Source organism: Carcharodon carcharias, chromosome 6 (assembly GCF_017639515.1).
Source record: "Carcharodon carcharias isolate sCarCar2 chromosome 6, sCarCar2.pri, whole genome shotgun sequence".
Classification (NCBI taxonomy): domain Eukaryota; kingdom Metazoa; phylum Chordata; class Chondrichthyes; order Lamniformes; family Lamnidae; genus Carcharodon; species Carcharodon carcharias.
The window spans coordinates 156,096,815-156,119,844 of record NC_054472.1 but is presented as its reverse complement, the minus strand read 5'-3'; the positions used below and the strand labels follow the sequence as shown (position 1 = coordinate 156,119,844).

The 23,030-nt window shown below is 45.4% G+C and overlaps 1 protein-coding gene across 7 annotated transcripts in view; it reads left to right on the top strand.

Annotated features, from left to right (window-relative positions):
• Window positions 1-23,030, top strand: part of LOC121278994 (zinc finger protein ZFAT-like) — a 200,713-nt gene that overhangs the window by 5,493 nt on the left and 172,190 nt on the right. For 5 of the 7 annotated variants that reach the window (XR_005943310.1, XM_041189691.1, XM_041189690.1 and 2 more), the window contains exons 2-4: window positions 8,443-8,613; window positions 16,184-16,255; window positions 20,765-21,028. Coding sequence is in view for 6 of the 7 variants with exons in the window: in XM_041189691.1 (XP_041045625.1) it covers window positions 8,443-8,613; window positions 16,184-16,255; window positions 20,765-21,028 (507 nt within the window). In the remaining variant the exon portion in view is untranslated. The remainder of the gene's footprint in view (window positions 1-8,442; window positions 8,614-16,183; window positions 16,256-20,764; window positions 21,029-23,030) is intronic. The other 2 variants (XM_041189692.1, XM_041189688.1) reach the window with 1 other exon arrangement.

Genomic DNA, 23,030 nt, shown 5'->3' with positions numbered 1-23,030 from the left:
AAGGAAGATGGTTGTGGTTGTTGGAGGTCAATCATCTCAGTTCCAGGACCTCACTGCAAGAATTCCTCAGGGTATTGTCCTAGGTCCAACCATCTTCAGCTGCTTCGTGAATGACTTTCCTTCCATCATTAGGTCAGAAGTGGGGATGTTTGCTGATGATTGCACAATGTTCAGCACCATTCGCCACTCAGGTACTGAAGCAGTCCATTTCCAAATGCATCAAGACCTGGACAGTATCCAGTCTTGGGCTGAGAAGTGGCAAGTAACATTCGAGCCACACAACTGCCAGGTAATGACCATCTCAACGAGAGAATCTAACCATCGCCCCATGATGTTCAGTGGCATTACCATCACTGAATCCCCCACTATCAACATCCTGGGGGGGTTACCATTGACCAGAAACTGAACTGGACTAGCCACATAAATACTGCGGCTACAAGAGCAGGTCAGAGGGTAGGAATCCTGCGGTGAGTAACTCTATAAAGCCTATTGACCACCTAAAAGGCACAAGCCAGGAGTGTGATCGAATATTCTCTACTGGCCTAGATTAGTGTAGCTCCAACACTCGAAGCAGTGCAAAGCAGCTGGCTTGATTGGCACCTCTTCCACAAACATCCATTCCCTCCACCACCGACGAACAGTGGCAGCAGTGTGTGCCATCTACAGGTTGCACTGCAGAAACTCACCAAGGCTCCTTGTCAGCACCTTCCAAACCCATGACAGCTGCCATCTAGAAGGACAAAGGCAGCAGATACATGGGAACACCACCACCTGGAAGTTCATTTCCAAGCCACTCACCATCCTGACTTGGAACTTTCTTCATAGTCGGTGGGTCAAAATCCTGGAACTCCCTAGCAGCACTGTGGATACCTACACCACAAGGACTGCAGTGGTTCAAGAAGGCAGCTCACCATCACCTTGTCAAGATCAATTAGTGGTGGACGATAAATGCTGGCCTAGCCAGCGATGCCCACATCCCATAAATTAATAAAAAAAAATAAGCTAAGGTCAGGTAACTTGGACGAAGATTTGGATTTTTTTTCTTTACTCTTCCATGGAGTGTGGGCGTCACTTGCAAGGTCAGCATTCGCTTTCCATCCCTAATTATCCTCAAACTGAGTGGCTTGCTAGGCCATTTCAGTGGGCAGCTTAGAGTCAACCACATTGCTGTTGGTCTGGTGTCACATGTAGGCCAGACCAGGTAAGGATGGCAGATTTCCTTTCCTAAAGGGCATTAGTGAACCAGATGAGTTTTTGCAATAATCGATCAAAGTTCTATGCTCTCCATTACTGAAATTAACTTCATATTCTACCAGCTGTCATGGTGGGATTTGAACCTGTGTCCCCAGAGCAATGGCCTGGGCTTCTGGATGACTAGTCCAGTGACATTAGCACTACCTCATCATTTCCCCGTTTTGGGCTGTTTCGCTCATCTGTCTTCTGGCTGCACTATGCAGGGAGCTCCCAGAATTGTTTTTATAATCTACCCATCTAGAGTTAAGGATTACTGTTTCCTGCAATGGTTTGCCTAGTTTCTGCCCTGGTTCAACAGCTTCTGCTTTACTGGGCACTACTTGTGATACGGGTTCAACTCTGAGTACATCTCCAATTTTACTCTGGATCTGAACTTTATTGATGTTCATTCATCTTTGTTAGCTTTAGATTTGACTATTCCAATGCACTCCTGTCTGATCTCCCACATTCTACCCTCTGTAAACTTGAAGTGATCCAAAGCTCTGCCCATGTCTTAACTCTAATCAAATCCCTTTCACACATGATCCCTATGCTTTCTATCCTAGATTGGTTCTCAGTCAAGCAACAACTTGATTTTAAAATTCTCATCCTTGTTTTCACATTCCTCCATAGCCACCCCTCCCTAACTCTGGTAATCTTCTCAAGTCCACAAAATATCCGAGATATCTGTCCTCCTATAATTCTGGCGTTTTGAACATCCCTGATTTTAATCGTTCCACTATTAATGGCTACGCTTTCAGTTATCTTGGCCCCAAGCTCTGGAATTCCTTCTCCATATGTCGTTCTTCTCCTTTAAGACAGTCCTTAAAACCTACCTCTTTAACGAAGCTTTAGGTCATTTGACCTGATATCTCCATATGTGATGGTTTCCTCTACATTGGAGAGACTAAACACAAACCGCTTTGCAGAACACCTTCGGTCTGTCCGCAAGCATGACCCAGACCTGCCTGTCACTTGCCATTTCAACACTCCACACTGCTCTCATGCCCACATGTCCGAACCTTGGCCTGCTGCATTGTTCCAGTGAAGGTCAACGCAAACTGGAGGAACAGCACCTCATCTTCTGACTAGGCACTTTACAGCCTTCCGGACTGAATATCGAGCTCAACAATTTTAAATCATGAACTCTCTCCTCCATCCCCACCCCCTTTCCGATTTCCACCCCCCCTTTTTTTCCAATAATTTATATGGATTTTTCTTTTCTCACCTATTTCCATTATTTTTAAATATATTTCCATCCATTGTTTTATCTCTACCTTTTAGCCTATTTCAATCCCTTCACCCCACCCCACCCCCACTAGGGCTATCTGTACCTTTTTTGTCCTGCTTTCTACCCTTAGCACATTCCTTAGATAATATCACCACCTTCAACACCTCTTTGTCCTTTTGTCTCTGGTGTCTTTTGGCTGTCTCCACTTATCACTAGCCCTCTATCCAGCTCTACCACACCCCCCCCCCCAAACCAGCTTATATTTCACCTCTTTTCTATTTTTACTTACTTCTGTTGAAGAGTCATACAGACTCGAAATGTTAACTGTGTTCCTTTCTGCAGATGCTGCCAGACCTGCTGAGTTTTTCCAGGTATTTTTATTTTTGTTTTGTGACTTCATGTCATATTTTATTTAATGATACTCCCTTGAAGCACCTTGGAACGTGATATTACATTAAGGACACTGTATAAGTTATTGTTGTTGGAATTCCAGAGTTAGGGTCTTGGCAGCTGAAGACACGACTGTCAATGCAGGAGTGATTAAAATTGGGGATGCTCAAGACTCCTGAATTGGAGAAATGTGGATATCTCGGAGGATTGTAGGGCTGGAGAAGGTGACAGAGAAGAGAACTGTAAGACTATGGAGGAATTTGAAAGTGAGAGAGAATAAAAATGATGAATATTAAAATTGAGGTATTGCTTTTCTGGGACCCAAAGTAAGTTGCTGAGCTCAAGAGTGATGGGTGAGTAGGACTTGGTGCAATTAGTATATGGGCAGGAAAGCTTTGGACTACCTCAAGCTTATGGAGAATAGAATATTGGAGGTCAGCTAGGAGAACGTTGGAATAGTTAACACCAAAGGTAACAAACTTGAAGGGTGGAATCATCCCAGATTTGCGCTAAGTGCAGTAGAGGGCGGGTTTTCATTCTGTATCATCCCAAACTGGCCACATTATTTATACAATCCCAAGAAACATGCTATTTCCATGGTGAGGATCTAGAACGGCCCTGTGTTGATGGTGAGATCGGCAGTGCTCTACCAAGTGAGGATCCAGTAGTGCAACATCCATCAGATAACCATGCCAAACAGCCGATGGAGTCCATGACCCAGGGCCTCCAATCAAGCCCTGAAGAAACCTCTAAGGAGGAATCAGGAGGCATCCTACCTGAAGTCCCATCACAGCTCTCACCCACACCCTCCACCAGCACAGAGGCACGTACCTCAGTGGGACCCAGCTTTAGAATAGCCCCGGGATCACAATCTGGTGAGCCCATCGCACCGTCCCATCCACAGCAGGTGGAGGCAGGGACTTCCCAGGTTTCTGGCTTTTGGAGGACTGCTGGAGCTCAGAACTTTACTGAGCCCGAGTCAGATGAGAGCCTCTGGACTCAGTCATGTCAAAGTTGCTGGAGCTGCAAAGGAAGGCTTGGGAACATCAGGAAAGGCTGTTCGCTGCACTCCCCAGATTGCAAGGCACAATGGAAGAGTCAGTCTGCCTTCACTTTGAGGTAACAGCTCTGGCATGCCAACGTGCCGAGGTCAACGCTGGTAGGATGACAGCCGCCATGGAGACCTTGGTCCAGGACTTCGGTCATGCACTGTTGCGTGAGCTGAACTACATTGCTGATGCCACAGTTAGCCTCCACTGTGTATGCGAGAGGGGTAGGGGGAAGCCCGATCTCTCTCCAGCTACCCCTGATTCTCAAGGAGTTGGCCAGGGGCTCCCTGGCACCCATAGGGAGGAGGATCAGTAGGTGAACACTCCAGGCCCATCCATCCAGGTGACTCCGAGAGTGTCATGCCCATCTGACTCCCCTCTTTCTGTGACCTTGGCAGCTCCAGCTTCACAGGCCAAGGAGGATGCCACTGCCACATAGCAGGACCCCAAAAGTAGACCCGGGCCCTCCAGGACTCTACCTTCCATAGGACTCCTGCCAAGGCCATCACAGACAGTGCATTGCAGTCAGCAGGCTGCCTCTACCTCCCCTGTGGATGTCCAGGGAGCACCAAGATGTAGCAGCAGGGTTAGGACCATTAAGGAGAATTAAAATTTTGAACTCTTGATCTTGGGGTTACAAACCCAGTACCATAACCACTTGGCTATTTAGGCCAAGCCCATTAAGGAGAATTAGTTGCACAGCCTGGGGATGGGTGTTAATCACTTGTACACACTGTACACTATTGTCAATAAACTCCCAAGAATTTCACCCTGCCTATGGCTCCTTGTTCTGATGAGTAGTGTTCTTGTTGCTCAGATGTGGAAACCTTTCTGCACAAGATAAAGGCAGGTGCCTCAGTCCAGAGCCTCTTTCCTGTTCTCTGTGCAGCCTTCAGATCACACTGATGGTCCAGCCTGACACTCTCTGGAAACATTACTGATGCCTGCATCTCAATGGTGCTTGTTATTGCTGCCAGAATATAGTGGGCAGGCGCAACAGAGCTCTCTCATTCTCTTGGTGTGCTCTAAGCACCTTTAAGGAGGGTCTGGCCCAGCATCTGTGACCACTGATGCTGTGCTCCAGCTCCTGAAGATGTCAGGCGCTGAAGGCAGAAAAGGGATCAGATGCTTCTAAAATTTCATGGCTGCTTCTCTATGATATGACCCTGGTCACAGAGCGCAAGCGAACTGCCTTCGGCCAGACAGCAGTCAGGCATTCTCAGAGGCTATGTGAAGATTTATGGAGTGTCCTCATTGCATGTTGTCGTTGTCATCATCATCCTCCTGCAATCGAATGACTATTAGTGCCTCCACTGTGTCTCCATGGCAGGAGCAATCTAACAGAGGGTATTTGCGCTACCATAAGCCAAACTGGAGTCAGATGTTCACAGATACGATGTGAGGATCTATCGTGCCTCCTCACTGCATGTCATCATCATCCTCCACAAACCTAGCAGCTATGAGGGCCTCCCAAGTGTGCCTGCCTCGTCTAGCCAGTGAGAGGGCTTCATCCCCGTGATTGCCAGCCCCGAGGACCTCCTCACACTCACGTCGGCAATGTCCTCATTGGAGAAGGTGTGCAGCTCCTCCATCTCCTCCTCGGCCATCTCGTCTCCCTGTTGGAGCCAAACTGGAGTCAGATGTTCACAGATACGATGCAGACAATGATGATGCGTGACACCCTCTGTGAACTGTATTGCAAGTCTCCATCAGACTGTCCAGGCATTGGAACCTCATCTTCAGCATCCTGATGGTCTGCTCCACGAAGTTGCGAGCTGCAGCGTGAGCTATGCTGCGGCCTAAGGCCGCCACATGGGTGTCATCAGCCACGGCCTCTTGTCCCTGAGGAGCTATCCCTGCAGCTTCTGTGGACCCTGGAAGATTTCAGGGATCTGTGACTGACTGAGGATGTAGGCATCGTGCACACTCCCTGGAAACTGTGTGCACACTTGCAGGATGTGTTTGTGGTGGTTGCATACCAGCTGCACATTCAGGGAATGGAACTCCATGTGGTTGATGTAGTCCACCCTGTGTTGTGACGGAGATCTGGGCACCAGATGAGTGCAGCTGATCACACCCTGCATCCGCGGGAAACACGAGATCTGGGCGTATCCAATCAGTCTTGCATCCTGGCTGTCCTGGTCCCTGGCTAGATGCACAAAGTTGTGTGCCCTGGCAAAGATGGCAACTGTGACCTCATGGATGCACTTGTGGTTGGAGACTTCTGAGATCCCACATCTGAAAGGAGCCACTGGCGTAGAAATTGAGCACTGGCAGTGGATGCACTCCATGTTCGCATGGCACCAAATCCTGCAGTAGCTGGCAGATATGAGCAACCAATTCCCTAGATACACCAATCTTTGGCGACACTGGCTCTCGGTCATCTGCAGGAATGAATGGCAGTGTCTATAGACCTTGGGTGTCGTAGGCGCCAGCTTGCGACAGCTCACTGTGGATCTTGGGGCAGTCTGTGCGGGAGCCCCAGCTGCCCCTTTTTGAGGCTGTTGCTCCTGCCTCTGCACAGCCAGGAGTTGCTTCCTCCTCCATCGTCTTTGCACTCTGTAGGCTATCAAGCATATAGCTAGTTTGCCAGGCTCCATGACCCTGATGTACTCTTTCTGCAGGATGAAAGAGAGAGAGATACATGTGGTTAGCCTGGATGTACTAAGAACCTGTCCTGGTTAAGTGTGACAGCCCCTTAACGCTTCCTGGCAAGTGCTGGCCACCACTTAGATGGTCAGAGATTAGTGCGCTGTATGGCTGCCCAGTTAGCTTGAACCATGGGAGAGACTGGTCCAAAGTGGGATGCTGACATTGCAGGGGACTGTGAGTGCCTCCAGCAGTGACTGCTCCATGGTCAGCTTTGACAAAGAGATTGTACAGCATGTACAGTCATCCAACTGTTCTGCAGTCCACTAAAATGTTCACGAATCTGCAGTCTGAGCCGGCGGTGGGTTGGGGGGGTGGTGGGATCTGGAGAACTTGGTGACACCTTGATGCCTCTGCATTGCTTGAGTGGGCAGATAAGCTAGGAGCCCAGCTCCAAGCATATCAATGTGGCTGCGTCTGAATTGCAGAGGAATGGTCACTTTATACAGGTTTCCCTAATGCGTGGCCGCTTCCCTCACCCACCCTACCCAACCCCCCCATTCCCTCCATCTCCCCACTAAATGCTTGTGCGTTTTATTCAACAGCAGGATGGCCCTTAACCCCAACACCACCACCGCCGCCTTCCCCCCCCCCCCCCCCCCCCCCCCCCCATGCCCCTGAAGCTTGAAGTCCAACAGGTGACCTTGGCGAGAGCTGCACAATGTTTGTGTACTCGCCTCCGAGTTCCTCTCAAATTGCAGGCCGCCAAGTGCATGCCTTTTATGTGCTGTTGTCAAATGCGTCAGCGTGCTTTCTGCCTGACATGGATGGACTATCTGGTGGGGGTGGACAGGGAGGAGAATGATTCTGGCGGGCTGGCCTGATAATGATATGTTGGTGTATTACAATAAGGTTCCTGCAAACTGGTTTCCTGCCGTTGTAAAACCGATTGCGCCATATTGTTTGCTCGGGCCACTGATCACACCCGATGCCAGCGGGCACGGAAAATTCCACCCAAAGTGTTCAGTAGCAGATGAGCTGAGGCAAATGTGGACCATGCAACTTTACTGGGGTGGAAGTAAGACAGAGGTATCAAATAATTTATTGATTAGACAAGGTTCAGAGATTCAACCAGCTGTCGGAAACCATTTATTTTTATTTACTAAATAACTTAACCCTTCATGAATTTAAACACCTCTATCAAATCTCTTAGTCTTCCCTGGTCTAATGAAAACAAGTTAATTTCTCCAGTTTGCCCATGTAACTGTGACCCCTTATATATGGAACCATTCTAGCAAACGTCTTCTGTACTCCCTCCAAGCCTTCATGGCCTTCCTAAAGTGGTGATCTGAGCACAATATTCCAACTGAGGCTGAACTGTGTTCCATACAGGCCTAGCATAACTTTCTGGCTTTTTACTTAATGAATTTATTGATAAAGCCCAGGATTCCGTATAGCTTATTAACTGTTTTGTTAACCTCTCCTACTACCTTCAAAGATTTATGCACAAAAATCCCTAGGTTTCTGTTCTTGTATTGCCAAATGCTGCAAATTTAAAGGCTTGTACTGTCTCTCCTCATTCTTCCTACCAAAATGTCTCTGCCTATGTGAACGTTGGGCCTCGTAGAAGTGACAACAGGCAGACAAGTGGGCTCCACTCATGCACTGTCTATTTTGCACCAAATGTTAAAATTGGTTTCTGTGTCCTCAGGAAAGGTGGGGAAAGTTGATCCTGAAACTAATTTTCTTTTCTTTTTTGGCCCTGAAGTTTATGGTCTGCAAGTTCAGAGCGGGAGGTTGGAGTTATGAACTTCAAATTAGGGAATTCCCAGATGTCCATTTTTTAAGTTGACAGTCAGTCAGCCTGGATTTCCAGAGAAAATATTATTTCACTAAAGCTGAGCTTTTCTTCTGTAGTAACCTTTTTCCTTTTGCACACCCCATTAACAGAGCTGGTTTCCATCTTCATGTGCAAACTCTGTAACCTGTTTTCCCCAAGCCGAGATGAACTACTAACTCATGTCTCTGAAAAGCATGCAGAGGAAGGTCTGGCTCCGGATGAACTTATTGTCCCATTACGGCCTCTTCCTGGACCTGAAAAGAGTGAGAGAAATGAAGAAGGTAGGAACCTAAAATAATCCTGACTTGCTGCATCCACTCTTGTCTCTAATCCTGAATAATAATTTTTCTTTCTTTTTGTTGAGGTAGTGAATTGCAGCACTGTTAGATCTTAGAGCCAGTTTGATTCATCCATCAACCCTTTTCAGAGTCCATTGCTGGCTTAAAGAATTAAAGTAGAGTAAAAATTAATATTGAGAATCTGCTACCAGATGCCTCTGGCATGTTTTATAATCAAGGGATAATGAAACATTGTAAATTTTCATATAATGCTGTTCTATAGAAAACCCTGCTCACATATTTGTCTTTTGGAAATTCCTAAAATATTTAGTATTGTGTCAATGCAAGAGCCAAAGTTTGAATTATTTATAGTGAGCTGACTTGTTTGACCATATTTGATCAGTCTTATTGTATCAGACAAGTAGGTCAGCCTTCTTTGGAACAAAAACAAAAATAAAAATACCTGGAAAAACTCAGCAGGTCTGACAGCATCTGTGAAGAGGAATACAGTTAACATTTCGAGTCCATATGACTCTTCAACAGAACTAAGGAAAAATAGAAGAGAGGTGAAATATAAGCTGGTTTAAGTTGGGGGGGGGGGGGGCGGTGGGTGGGGCGGGGGTTGGTGGTGGGGTGTGTGTGTGTGGTGGGACAAGTAGAGCTGGATAGAGGGCCAGTGATAGGTGGAGATTGCCAAAAGTGTCATAGACAAAAGGACAAAGAGGTGTTGACGGTGGTGATATTAACTAAGAAATGTGCTAATAGATGACATTAAGGGTAGAAAGCAGGACGAGCAAGGTACAGATAGCCCTAGTGGGGGTTGGGTGGGGGAAGGGATCAAAATAGGCTAAAAGGCAGAGATAAAACAATGGATGGAAATACATTTAAAAATAATGGAAATAGTTGGGAAAAGAAAAATCTATATAAATTATTGGAAAAAAGGGGGTGTGGATGGAGGAGAGAGTTCATGATCTAAAGTTGTTGAACTCAATATTCAGTCCGGAAGGCTGTAAAGTACCTAGTCGCAAGATGAGTTGCTGTTCCTCCAGTTTGCATTAAGTTACACTGGAACATTACAGCAGGCAAAGGATGGACATGTGGGCATGAGAGCAGGATGGAGTGTTGAAATGGCAAGCGATAGGGAGGTCTGGGTCATGCTTGCGGACAGATGGAAGGTGTTCTGCAAAGCGGTCACCCAGTCTGCGTTTGGTCTCTCCAATGTAGAGGAAACCGCATTGGGAGCAGTGAATGCAGTAGACTAAATTGAGGGAAGTGCAAGTGAAATGCTGCTTCACTTGAAAGGAGTGTTTGGGCCCTTGGATGGTGAGGAGAGGGCAAGTAAAGGGTCAGGTGTTGCACCTTCTGCGATTGCATGGAAAAGTGCTGCGGCAGGGGGTTGAGGTGTAGGCGGTGATGGAGGTGTGGACCAGGGTGTCCCGGAGGGAATGATCCCTGTGGAATGCAGCCGGGGGTGGGGCGGGGGGGTGAAGGGAAGATGTGTTTGGTGGTGGCATCATGCTGGAGTTGGCGGAAATGGCAGAGGATGATCCTTTGAATGCGGAGGCTGGTGGGGTGATAATTGAGGACAGGGGGGACCCAATCATGGGTCTGGGGAGGGAAAGGAAGGTGTGAGGTGAGGGCGGATGCGCGGGAGATGGGCCGGACATGGTTGAGGGCCCTGTCAACCACCATGGGTGGAAAACCTCGGTTAAGGAAGAAGGAGGACATGTCAGAGGGACTGTTTTTGAAAGTGGCATCATCAGAACAGATGCAACGGAAGCGAAGGTACTGAGAGAATGGGATGGAGTCCTTACAGGAAGCGGGGTGTGAGGAGCTGTAGTTGAGGTAGCTGTGGGAGTCAGTAGGCTTGTAATGAATATTGATGGACAGTCTATCACCAGACAGAGAGGTCAAGGAAGGGGAGGGAAGTGTCAGAGATGGACCATGTGAAAATGATGGGGGGTGGAAATTGGAAGCAAAATTAATAAATTTTTCCAGGTCCAGACGAGAGCATGAAGCAGCACCGAAGTAGTCATCGATGTACTAGAGAAAGAGTTGTGGGAGGGGGCCGGAGTAGGACTGGAACAAAGAATGTTCCACATACCCCATAAAGAGGCAGGCATAACTGGGGCCCATGTGGGTACCCATAGTCAAACTTTTTATTTGGAGGAAGAGAGAGGATTTTAAGGAGAAATTATTCAGTGAGAGAACAAGTTCAGCCAGACGGAGGAGAGTAGTGGTGGATGGAGATTGTTTTGGCCTCTGTTCGATGAAGAAGTGGAGAGCCCTCAGACCATCCCAGTGAAGAGGAGGCGGTTGGGGCCAGGGAACTGGAAATTGTTGATATGATGTAGGGTGTCAGAGGAATCACGGGTTTGGGTGGGAAGGGGAGAAAGAATGGAGTTAAGATAGCAAGAAATGAGTTCCGTGGGGCAGGAACAGGCTGACACGATTGGTCTGCTGGGACAGTCCTGTTTGTGGATTTTGGGTAGGAGGTAGAAGCGGGCAGTCCGATGTTGGGAGACTATGAGGTTGGAAGCTGTGGAAGGAAGATCTCCAGAGGAGATGAGGTCAGTGACAGTCCTGGAAACAATGGCTTGATGTTCAGTGGTGGGGTCATGGTCCAGGGGGAGGTAGCAGGCAGTGTCTGTGAGTTGACGCTCAGCCTCTGCGAGGTAGAGGTCAGTGCACCAGACAGCAACAGCACCAACCTTGTCAGCAGGTTTGATGACAATGTCAGAGTTGGACCTGAGAGAATGGAGTGCAGCAAGTTCAGAGAGATTCAGGTTAGAGTGGGTGAGAAGAGCAGAGAAATTGAGACGACTGATGTCACGCTGACAGTTCTCAATGAAAAGATCAAGCGAAGGTAAGAATCCAGAGGGAGGAGTCCAGGTGGAGGGAGAATATTGGAGGCGGGTAAAAGGATCCGTTGAATGGGGAGAGGACTCCTGCCCAAAGAAGTGAGCACGGAGACGAAGGCGGTGGAAGAAGATTTCAGCATTGTACTGAGCCTGAAATTCATTGAGATGAGGGCGTAAGAGTATGAAACTGAGTCCTTTGCTGAGCACTGAACGTTCAGCATCAGAGAGGGGAAGGTCAGGGAGTATGGTGAATACATGGCCAGGACTGGTATTGGAAGACGGGATGGGGACAGAGGGACGGGCAGGGGTGGAGGGTCCTGGATGGGCGTTGGTGTTGATGAGTTGTTGGATCTTGCGTTCCTTTGTACCTGAAAGAAAGAGACAAAGTTTCTTGTTGAGGTGTCGGATGAGACGAAGCCTTCTTTGGAATTGAATATTGCATGCAACCTTTATTTCCAATTGGATTAAACGATTGGGGTGCACTGCATGTCAAGCAGTACATTTCAATGCTGATTGCAATTTTCCAAAACTGGGAATTTTCCAAGGGGGAAAAGAAAGAATTGGATAAATATATACTTGGGATTTAGTTGGTGATCAGAACATTATGTAGGTAAATGCTTACTACAAATTTGATTGAATTTTTTGAGGAGGTGACCAGGTGTGTAGATGAGGGTAGTGTAGTTGATGTAGTTTATATGGATTTCAGCAAAGCCTTTGACAAGGTCCCACATGGGAGACTTATAGAGAAGGCAAATGCACATGGGATGCAAGGTAATTTGGTAAGGTGGATTCAAAATTGGCTTGGTTGTAGGAGACAGAGGATGAAGCTAGTGTCCAGTGGCGTACCACAGGGATCTGTGCTGGGTCCCCCACTATTTGTCATTTATATAAACAACATAGGTGACTATGCGGGGGCTAGGATTAGGAAGTTTGTGGATGGAACAAAGATTGGCCAGGTGGTTAACAGTGAGGTTGAGTGTCTTGGGCGACTGGAAGATATAGACGGGATGGTCAAATGGGCAGATAAGTGGCAGATGGAATTTAACCCTGAAAAATGTGAGATGGTACACTTTGGCAGGAGTGATTTGACAAAGAAGTATTCAATGAACGGCATGACACTAGGAAGTTCTGAGGAACAAAGGGACCTTGGTGTGTGTGTCCATAGATCTCTGAAGGCAGAGGGGCATGTTAGTGGGGTGGTGAAAAAGGCATATGGGACAGTTGCCTTTATTAATCGAGGCATAGATTACAAAACTAGGGAGGTCATGTTGGAGTTGTATAGAACCTTGGTGAAGCCAAAGCTGGAGTAGTGTGTGCAGTTCTGGTTGCCACATTATAGGAAGGATGAGATTGCACTGGAGGGGGTGCAGAGGAGATTCACCAGGATGTTGCCTGGGATGAAACATTTAAGTTATGAAGAGAGGTTGGATAGACTTGGGTTGTTTTTGTTGGAGCAGAGAAGACTGAGGGTGTGACCTGATCAATGTGTACAAGATTATGAGGGGCATGGACAGGGTGGATAGGGAGCAGCTGTTCCCCTTAGTTGAGGGGTCAGTCACATGGGGACATAAGTTCAAGGTGAGGGGCAGGAGGTTTAGGGGGGAAGTGAGGAAAAACTTTTTTACCCAGAGAGTGGTGACGGCCTGGAATGCACTGCCTGGGAGGGTGGTGGAGGCGGGTTGCCTCACATCCTTTAAAAAGTACCTAGATGAGCACTTAGCATGTCAAAACATTCAATGCTATGGGCCAGTGCTGGTAAATGGTAAGTCAAGTGTTTCTCACGTGTCATTGCAGACTCGATGGGCCGAAGGGCCTCTTCTGCACTGTGTGATTCTGTGAGAGAATGCAGAGCTGCTTAGAACATCAAAATGTCATGTGTCCAACAGATAGTGGAGATTAAAAAGTGAAATACCTCCTGCAGTTTCCTTTGACTGCTATTGGGATCTTAGAATATTTATATTGCACTTTCATGCACCATGAATGGTGGAGTCTATGGTAGAGGAGGTTGCATGTAGATCGGGTGGCTCTTCTTATTCTACACTTTACTAGGTCTTTACAAATATTAGACTGGTGTAAGTATTAAGCATTTTCAAATGGATTAACTCTCCCACTATGCCGCACAACAGCTGATGGTCCTTACTTTTCTGCTCAGTGGAGTAAAGGAGGAACTCTCCCATGCTGCCTCCATGGACACTATCATGCTTGAACCTTGAAGGTGATAGAATGCCACAGCTGTGCGGTAGGGCCATCTCCATCAGTTGCCATGAGGTCTGCCAACAGTGCCCTCACCTACAAAGCAAATTTATTAAATTTTCTGCTGGTTTATGCTCTCTTTCATGCATCTCTTTCAAAGCAGATGAAAAGAAAGGTGGGAAGGAGTAATATAAGACTCATTTTCCGAGGTATCTATTTTGACAGCACCTGGAAATGGACTCTTTCTTGAATTTGGATTTTTTAGACAAGAGCCAGAATGCAGAATGAGTTTGGTAGACATTTGTACTGCTGCAGCCAGCAAGTCAGTGGCTGTGCATTTGCTGGGGCGTTTCTGCATTTGAAGGGAAAGTAGGACATGAAAATGAAGTGAACCCAAACCCATGGCTATGGAATTCTGAAAGAAAAGCTGGAGTGAAGGAGGGTGGAAGAAAGCTTGCCTCCCCAGTAGTCATGGTAACGAACAGGTAAGTGTTTAATTTTGGCTGGAATTATATAATCTGGACAGAAATATGTAACATTTCAGTGGCTACTGTGGTTCTTAAATAGCATCTTAAAAATGGATCAACTAGCAGAGAAGGCATTCAATTGCAATCAGTCATTGCTTTGAAGGTGAAGGCACTATTGGCTGATCTCATGGCAGCTGATGGAGATGGCCCTACTGCACAGCTGTGGCATTCTATCACCTTCGAGGTTCAAGCATGATGGTGTCCATGGAGGCAGTAAGGGAGAGTTCCTTCTTTCCTCTACTGAATAGAAAAGTGAGAACCATCGGCTGTTGTGAGGCACAGTGCAATTTGGGAGAGTTAATCCATTTGTTCACTGACCAGACAAGCAAATGCCATCAGATTCCATGAAGCTCAGTAAATGAATGAACTCTTCACATAAGCTGTACAGTATAGAAAAAGCTTGCATTTATATAGCACTAAGCACACTTCAGGACTTCTACAAATTCCCAACAGTCAATTAGATACTTTTTGAAGTGTAATCACTGTTTCAATGCAGGGAAACACAATAGTCAATTTTGCACATGGCTAACCCCCACAAAAACAATGAAAGAAGTGACAGAATCATCCGTTTTAGTCATGTATTGATCTATCCATAGCCATTTTTGTTTCTGGGTGGGATTCCAGAATATTGAACAGTAAGTTGTTCATTTTTATTTTTAATGAGACTGCTTATGTTCTTCATGATTTGCTCAACAAGATAGCAGTAAGAGGAAATTTGTTCATTTACGGTTAATTTCAGCATAGTAATTTTGCCATGCACTGCTGATGAGGACCCTCACTCAAAGGGAACATGGGTTAGAGAATTGGGTTCACTGAGCTTGCTGGATTAACTTGAGCATTTTCTGTGTGTGAAAGGGAACACTGTGGTTGCAAGTGACAACATCTGATTGGCAGCCAAAACTTAGGCAGAAGATCATTTACACATCTCTCTCTGGGGGTTTTGTTGATCTTCCATCAAAGTTATGGTGACTGATCGGACAAGCGCTCAAAAAATAAATGCTTTCATTGACAAGTAACTGCAGTTGGATGTATATTAAAATTAATTCTTGAAATTTTCATTTAAGCCAAGTGAGCTGAAGGTTTTTAGCTTGTATTTGCTGTTAAACGGAGATACATTAGGGAACTTTCGGCCCAAGACTAACCTCAATTAAAACCCCATCCGATCTGCCATTTTTGTTTGACCATCCAGGAAATTTGAAAGCTTTAATAGGTACAAATTGGGTTCGTTGCATTTATATTATAAAGGAAAAAAGATAAATGCAATTAATGTGCTGATTGCAATTTCAAATTTCTGTAAACTTACATGGGTACAGTGTCTTATTTGGGGCCTTGCCAGCGTAATAGCATGCTTATGTGGTTTCCTCCTCTTTTTCTACTGACTTTAAATTTATCTAATAGAAATTTCACAAATTAGGAGATAGGTAATGATGAGCACTCGCGCCTAATAAGCCAGCAGGATCACACTGATGTCATAATCAGTGCCAAATATTTTCTAAAACACTCCATATTTGGGCCTCAAATATGTGCTGTGCTAGTGAGCTAAACCAACATCACAATGGTGTTGACATTGTGAAGGAAGGCCAGCTTGTATTGTAAACTATATAAATATGTAGTGTACCTCAAGGTAGGTACACACCTTGGACCATCAAGCTCAGACACAGCGATGGGTTGCAAGCGAGAGAGAGTGCGAAAGCGCCCAAAATGTAAACGGAAAGCGCGACGTCGCAAGGTCTCCAAAAAGAAAGGTGGCTGCAAATGATAAAATGGTCAAATAGTAACAAGGCCTTGCCAAGAAATATGAACAAGAAACAGAACTGACTGTTATAGTAGGCATCCACTGGCCTGGAAGATAACCTGCCTCATCACTTAAATTTTTACTGTACTCCATCATTGTACAGCAAAATAAAATTCTCAAGGAGCTTGAGTGTTCAACATGAATTCTAATGTGCAGTATCTTCTTCATTTATGCTTATCCTCTTCTCTCCTCCTTAGGCAGTCCCTCGGGATTGAAGATGACTTGCTTCCACTCTGGTTCGATGGGTTCTGAGATGGCTGATAAGTCAGGCAGGTGGCGCTTGAAGGGTTGCATAAACGGGTTGTCTGAAAATTTGTACGCTCCTCCAATGCCTCGACTTCATCTTGGCACATACCCAACAAAATCTCTTGCCTTCTGGCTTTGGAGAATCTTGCATAGGCACCATTGGTGGTACTCCTCCAGTGCTTTGAGTTGCACTGACACCACTGACAGTAACTTGAGGTAGTAGCATTATAAGTTTGAGGTTTCATCATTGAGGAATGCAGAAAGCATATCTCAGGGCAATTTCCCAAGACGACTCCTCATCCGATACGAAGGCCTGGAATTTTTACGGGGTAATGGACACTCCTCATCCTGTCCAAAATGGGCACTGGGATCCTGGATGTCGACGTCGCAGTCCATGTGGTATAGGTGCATCTACATGTTAGGGAGTTTCAGGATTTTGTTGATCTAGCAACAGTGAAGGAGCGGCAATCTTCCATGCCAGGGTGGTTGATGGCTTGAAGGGGAACTTGCAGATGGTGGTATTGACATGCAGCTGCCCTTGTCCTAGTGGTAGAGGTAGTGTATTTGGACGATGCTGTCGAAAACCTTGGTATGTTGCTGCAGTGTATCTTGTAGGTGACGCACACTGCTGCCACTGTGCGTCATTGGTGGGAGGGAGTGAATGTTTAAGGTGGTGGATAGGGTGCCAGTCAAGTGGGAGGCTGTGTCCTGGATGGTATGGAGCTTGTATTGTTGGAGCTGTACTCATCCAGGCAAACAGAGTATTTCTTCACACTCCTGACTTGTGCCTTGTTGATGGTGGACAGAGTCGGGAAGTGAATTACTTTCCGCAGAATTCCCAGTCTCTGATCTGCAATTGTAGCCACAGTACTGGAACATAGGTTGGCATGGAGGGTGTGAGGGATCAATGGGGGTGGGTTTAGGGACATAGATTGGCATGCAGGGTATGAGAGGCTATCAGCTGTCGACATGAGTTGGCATGGATGGTGCAAGGGTAGTGGGTGGGGGATGAGAACGAGAGGGCCTAATATTCAAGAACACAGCTGGGACAAAGGCCCAGAGCACTGAGCTGAGCCTTTTAACCAGCCTGTCTCTCTGGCTACCTTTGAACTGTTTCCGGGGATGGCAGGCCTGATTCCAGTTGGGAAATTTCCCAACTCTGTGCACCTGCCTTGTGAATGAAAATTTGGACAAAGAGTTCATCGAATTCATTCTAAGTCAATTTGATTGCAACATCATTGTAAGGATCCCACTCTGGATCAGAAGGGCACTTTCAATTTCAGAATCACCCCTCCACAACAAATGATCTTCCTCTCTATTCATGATATTCATATCATGAATATTCCAATAAAATGATGGCAAGAGAGGAGGACATGGAGACAGAGTAGCACCTACAAGAGAGGGAAAGAAGAGGACCCAGACAGACAGTTGGACCTGAAAGAGTAAGGGAGAGAAGGACCTGAGAGACAAAGGTTCACCAGACTGATCCTGGGGCTGGTGGGGTTGTCCTATGAGGAGTGAGGAGACTGGGCCTGTATTCTCTAGCATTTAGAAGGAGGGCTGTGGAAGCTCAGCCATTGAGTGTATTCAAGACAGAGGTTGATAGATTTCTAGGTATTAAAGATAGCAAGGGATATGGCAATAGTGAGAGAAAATGGCATTGAAGTAGAAGATCAGCCATTATCTTGCTGAATGGTAAAGCAGGCTCGAGGGACTAAGTGGCCTATTCCTGCTCCTATTTCCTATTTCCTATGTTCCTATTTTGCATTTTTGAACAATCTGATGATGCTATGCATTAATAGCATCCCACGATTTGATGACATACCCACACAAAACATTAAGTGGTGCAGTATTTCTACCATGAAGGTTTTTTCTCTGTCAACCATCCACCTATTCCATTCAGCAAGAACATGATCCTTGAATGGCTTGTTGATGCACACATACAAAAGTTAAACAACAGACATTAGACCCTCTGGTATAACTGCAATGCGGATGTTATTTCCTCGCAGGTGCTTGGTGATCTCATTGGTTATATGGGATCTGAACATGTCCAACACTAATAGGAGACGTTCTTTGTGTAGGTCAGTGGGACAACTATTCCACACATCATCGATCCACAACTTCACTCAATCCTCAGTTATCCAGCCATTGTCATCCACAAAGACTCTTGAAAATTACCATAGGCTTTAATTTTGTTCTGCCAGCCATGCAGGCTAGTACCAGAATGAATCTTTTCATTTCATGTCTTTGGTTTTTGCTAGGAGTATTTTTGAACTTTTTACTCAGTTTGGTTCTTGAGCATATCGAAATGACATAATGGGTACTCAAGTTTTTTCTTCTGTCTTTTCTGTATTTTCTGTTTTCTTGTGTTTTTTTCTGCTGCTGATGAATCACTGGCAACTGATAATTTTGGCATTGAGAAATTTTGGTAGTCCCTGAGTAATCTTGGTGCCTCAAGATCAGGCCAGTGGCTTTTCTCTCCTCATGATGCATTTAGTCCTCGGCATCTTCTTCAGGGTGGATTCCTCCTTTTCCCATTCTCGTACCCAATTCCCTCACTGCAGCACAGTTATTTGGCATGTTGGCTTGAAACTGTAGAGTCATGGAGGTCTACAGCACAGAGTCGGGAAGTGAATTACTTTCCGCAGAATTCCCAGTCTCTGATCTGCAATTGTAGCCACAGTACTGGAACATAGGTTGGCATGGAGGGTGTGAGGGATCAATGGGGGTGGGTTTAGGGACATAGATTGGCATGCAGGGTATGAGAGGCTATCAGCTGTCGACATGAGTTGGCATGGATGGTGCAAGGGTAGTGGGTGGGGGATGAGAACGAGAGGGCCTAAAGAGCCTGTGCTGATCAAACAAGTTCCTAACTATTCTAATCCTATTTTCCAGCACTAGGCCTTGTATGTCACGGCATCACAAGTGTACATCCAAATACTTAAGTGTTATGGGGGTTTCTGCCTCTACCACCCTTTCAGGCAGTGAGTTCCAGATTCCCACCGCCCTCTGGGTAAAAAAAAATCTTCCTCACATCCCCACTAAACACCCTGCCCCTTACCTTAAATATATGCAGCATGGCTATTGATCCCTCCACCAAGGGGAAAAGTTCCTTCCTGTCTACCCTATCTATGCCCCTCATAATTTTATACACCTCAATCATGTCCCCCCTCAATCTCCTCTGCTCCGGGGAAAATAATCCCAGTCTATTCAATCTCTCCTCATAACTAAAACTCTCCAGCCCAGGCAACATCCTGGTAAATCTCCTCTGCACTTTCTCCAGTACAATCACATCCTTCCTATAATGAGGATTCCAGAACTGCACGCAATACTCTAGCTGTGGCCTAAGCAGTGTTTTATATAGTTCCAGCATAACCTCCCTGCTCTTATATTCTATGTCTTGGCTAATGAAGGCAAGTATCCCATATGCTTTCTTAACCACCTTATCTACCTGTTCCGCTACCTTAAGGGACTGGTGGTCATGCACACCAAGGTCCCTCTTACCCTCATGTCAGTATTGTACTTCATAGTTTTTGCTGGAGGATCCATTTCTATTTGTCGTTCACCATGTACGGACTGCACTGTGTGGGCGTGCCTTAAACTCTTGTGCATCTTGGCAAAATGGCCCATAGCCTGCTTGATATCATGCGCCAATTTATAAGGTGAGTAAAACAAGAGTTTCTGAGGTGAAAATTTGAGGCTGGCTTCTATTGCGAATGTAGCATTTCTCAGCAGAAAAGGGCATTGACTTATATGCCAAGTATAGACCTAAATATGAATTTTGATGTCAGAAAAATGGGGTTGACTTACATACTGGGTTGGTTTATAGGCCATAATCTACAATATATTCCTATAAGCCCGAAAGGGTCAATGCATGAAATTCTGTGGATAAATAGACTAAAACTAAACTGAAACTTTAAAGGAAGAGCTAACAATGCTGAAGATAATCATGAGGAATATAGGAAGTGTGAAAAGGGAGGGAATTAGAAGAGTTAAAGCGGAAAATGGAAAAAAAATCTAGCAGATAGAAGAAAATTGAAGGATTTTTACAAGCATTTAGAACATAGTTAAAGAGAGTAGGGAGTCTAATTTAGGAGAATGAAGGTGCCTTGCTTCCATATTTGTAGTGACTAGATTAAAACTGAAAACATGTTGTCATATCAGCAGTTTATACTCCTAAAATATTTTCATTTATAATTTCCCTTCATTCTCAATGGGCTGAATAGCATCCTTTGGTTTTGTACTATTACATTGTGAAGCAGGTAAATAAGGTTCAGTAGACCTAAATTTTGGGTGATGATCAAATATAAGCACATTGTGTTTGCAAATGAGGTATTAGGGGGCCAAATGCTTCCACACCTGCAGTGGCCATTGCCCTCCCAATTTTCACCCTAAGTTGGAATGGGGACTTTTAAGGTTAACTGTGTACCTCTGACGTTTCATCCCTGTTCACTATGGTACAGAAATGCTGGTACATCCATCTAAGTAAATGTGGGCAATTCTGACTGTCTTGTAACTCTATTTTAATTTAGCGACAGTAGCTGTGAAGAGGAAGAGAGGAAGACCCAAAGGTTCAAAGAAAAAATTCTACGCTGAAGCAGAGGAGTCGGGAGATGCTGGCAGTTGCAATCTGAGTGCAGAAAATAAACTTGACCAAGAAGAGGAGGAATTGGAGGAGTTGGATAGCTTGGACTGCAGAAAATGCAGTCGTAAATTCTCGAACAGGAGACAGCTGCAGAAACATCGCTGCTTTGTTGTACTGAAAGACGACGGGGAAGAAGAAGAAGCAGAAGATGGTAATACCTATTTATCACCAAACATCACACTGGGTCTAATACAAAAACAGAATTACCTGGAAAAACTCAGCAGGTCTGGCAGCATCGGCGGAGAATAAAAGAGTTGACGTTTCGAGTCCTCATGACCCTTCAGCAGAATTGAGTTCTGTTGAAGGGTCATGAGGACTCGAAACGTCAACTCTTTTCTTCTCCGCCAATGCTGCCAGACCAGCTGAGTTTTTCTAGGTAATTCTGTTTTTGTTTTGGATTTCCAGCATTCTCAATTTTTTGTTTTTAACACTGGGTCTAAAGTTGTACTTCTAAAGATAGGGATGCAGTTTTATTTTTCGGATTTGATTTTGCACGTTTATGTATAGAGTGTGGAGGGAGGAACAGTATGGGAATCGATTAGCTCAGTTAGCTAGATGGCAAGTATGCAGTGCAGAATGACACGAACAACGTGTGTTCAATCCCTGTACTGGCTGTAATAGTTCATGAGGGCTGCCTCCTTGCCCTGCATATTCTTGATGTTAAGTGGTGCCCCTCAAGCTACATAACCACTTGTCCCTATCTATGGGTAATTACCTTATCTGAAAGGTGGAACAGAAGTCTCCACTATTTCGCATCACCCTTGGATGACATGCATGAGACAGCGGACTAGAATTTTGGACCTCATGGTGCAGTTTACCAGGTATGAAATGGGTGCCACGAGGCCTAATTTCAGAGGGCAGCTTCTTTCCCCCAAGGGAGCTGGCAAGACAAGTCCGACTTGAAATTGTGTCAGGTCATTGTACCACCTAAAAGAGGTGCTAAATTTAAAATATGTAAATCAGGGCCTAATACCAGTTTTGGGTTCTATCAAAGAAATGTGGTTATGATCAGCAAGGCAGGCAGTCGTTGTGATTGCCCCTACATTTTCATATCTTTTTTGAGACATACCTTCGGATTGCTGTTGGCATGGTAAGCTGATATCCGTGCTACTCAAATGGACGAGCTGCCTATGGAGGCTCGACAGGCAGTGGTGGTCACATGAGTGACTATTACTGTGTGAGCTCACAAACTATGTTTGACTGCAGAGGCATCAAAGATAGCCCATTACTATCCCGGCCCCAATACGCAAACAAAAGCACATACAATCATTTTACAACAATGAAAAACATAGCATGAGTCTGGCTGATTTTCTTTTTCTCTCCTTATGGCAGGGGTGCTGGGGTCACTTGTAACATCAATATTTTTGCCTTATCTGAAATTATCTAATTCGGCATCCTCTATAATTGCAACTAAGACATTTATGCACTGAGTGCATTTGTTGTCATATATCAGTGGAGCCCTTGATGGAAATATTTAACTTAGTATGAGAGAGTTCACATCATTTCTAATGTGCTATTGGTTAAAAAATACAACATAAGCAAAGCCATATAGACAGGATGGTAACCAGCTTTGAACAGGTCTCAGTTGAATTAGCTGATTTCTGCTGGGATGAGAATAGGTAATTGACCTGTTTTGAGGCAGGCAAAATTCCACCCTGTTTAAGTAAATTCCCAATGTTCTGAAAGTCCTGGTTTGTGGATATTCAGTGAGAATATGATCAGACTTGGCTGTGGCGCCACCTCTAGTCAAATATTACATAGTTACATTGAATTTACAGCACAGAAACAGGCCATTTGGCCCAACTGGCCAATGCTAGTGTTTATACTCCACGCATGCTTCCTCCCACTCCTGTTCATTGCACCTGATCAGCGTAACTCTCTATTTCTTTCTCTCTTGTATTTGTCTAGCTTTTCCTGAAATGCATCTATGCTATTCGGCTCAACTGCACCCTGTGGTAGTGTGTTCAACATACTAACCACTCTTTAAGTACATGACAGATAATATAATTATTTTTAAAGTGGAAAGTTCAACATAAATTCTAACAGCTTTAAAGAAAGGTGCCAGAAGCATGCTAGCTACGCAAATCAGATATATATCGCACAAAGTTCATTCAGAGTACTGATGTTAGAACAAGGGATATAGGTTAAAACTG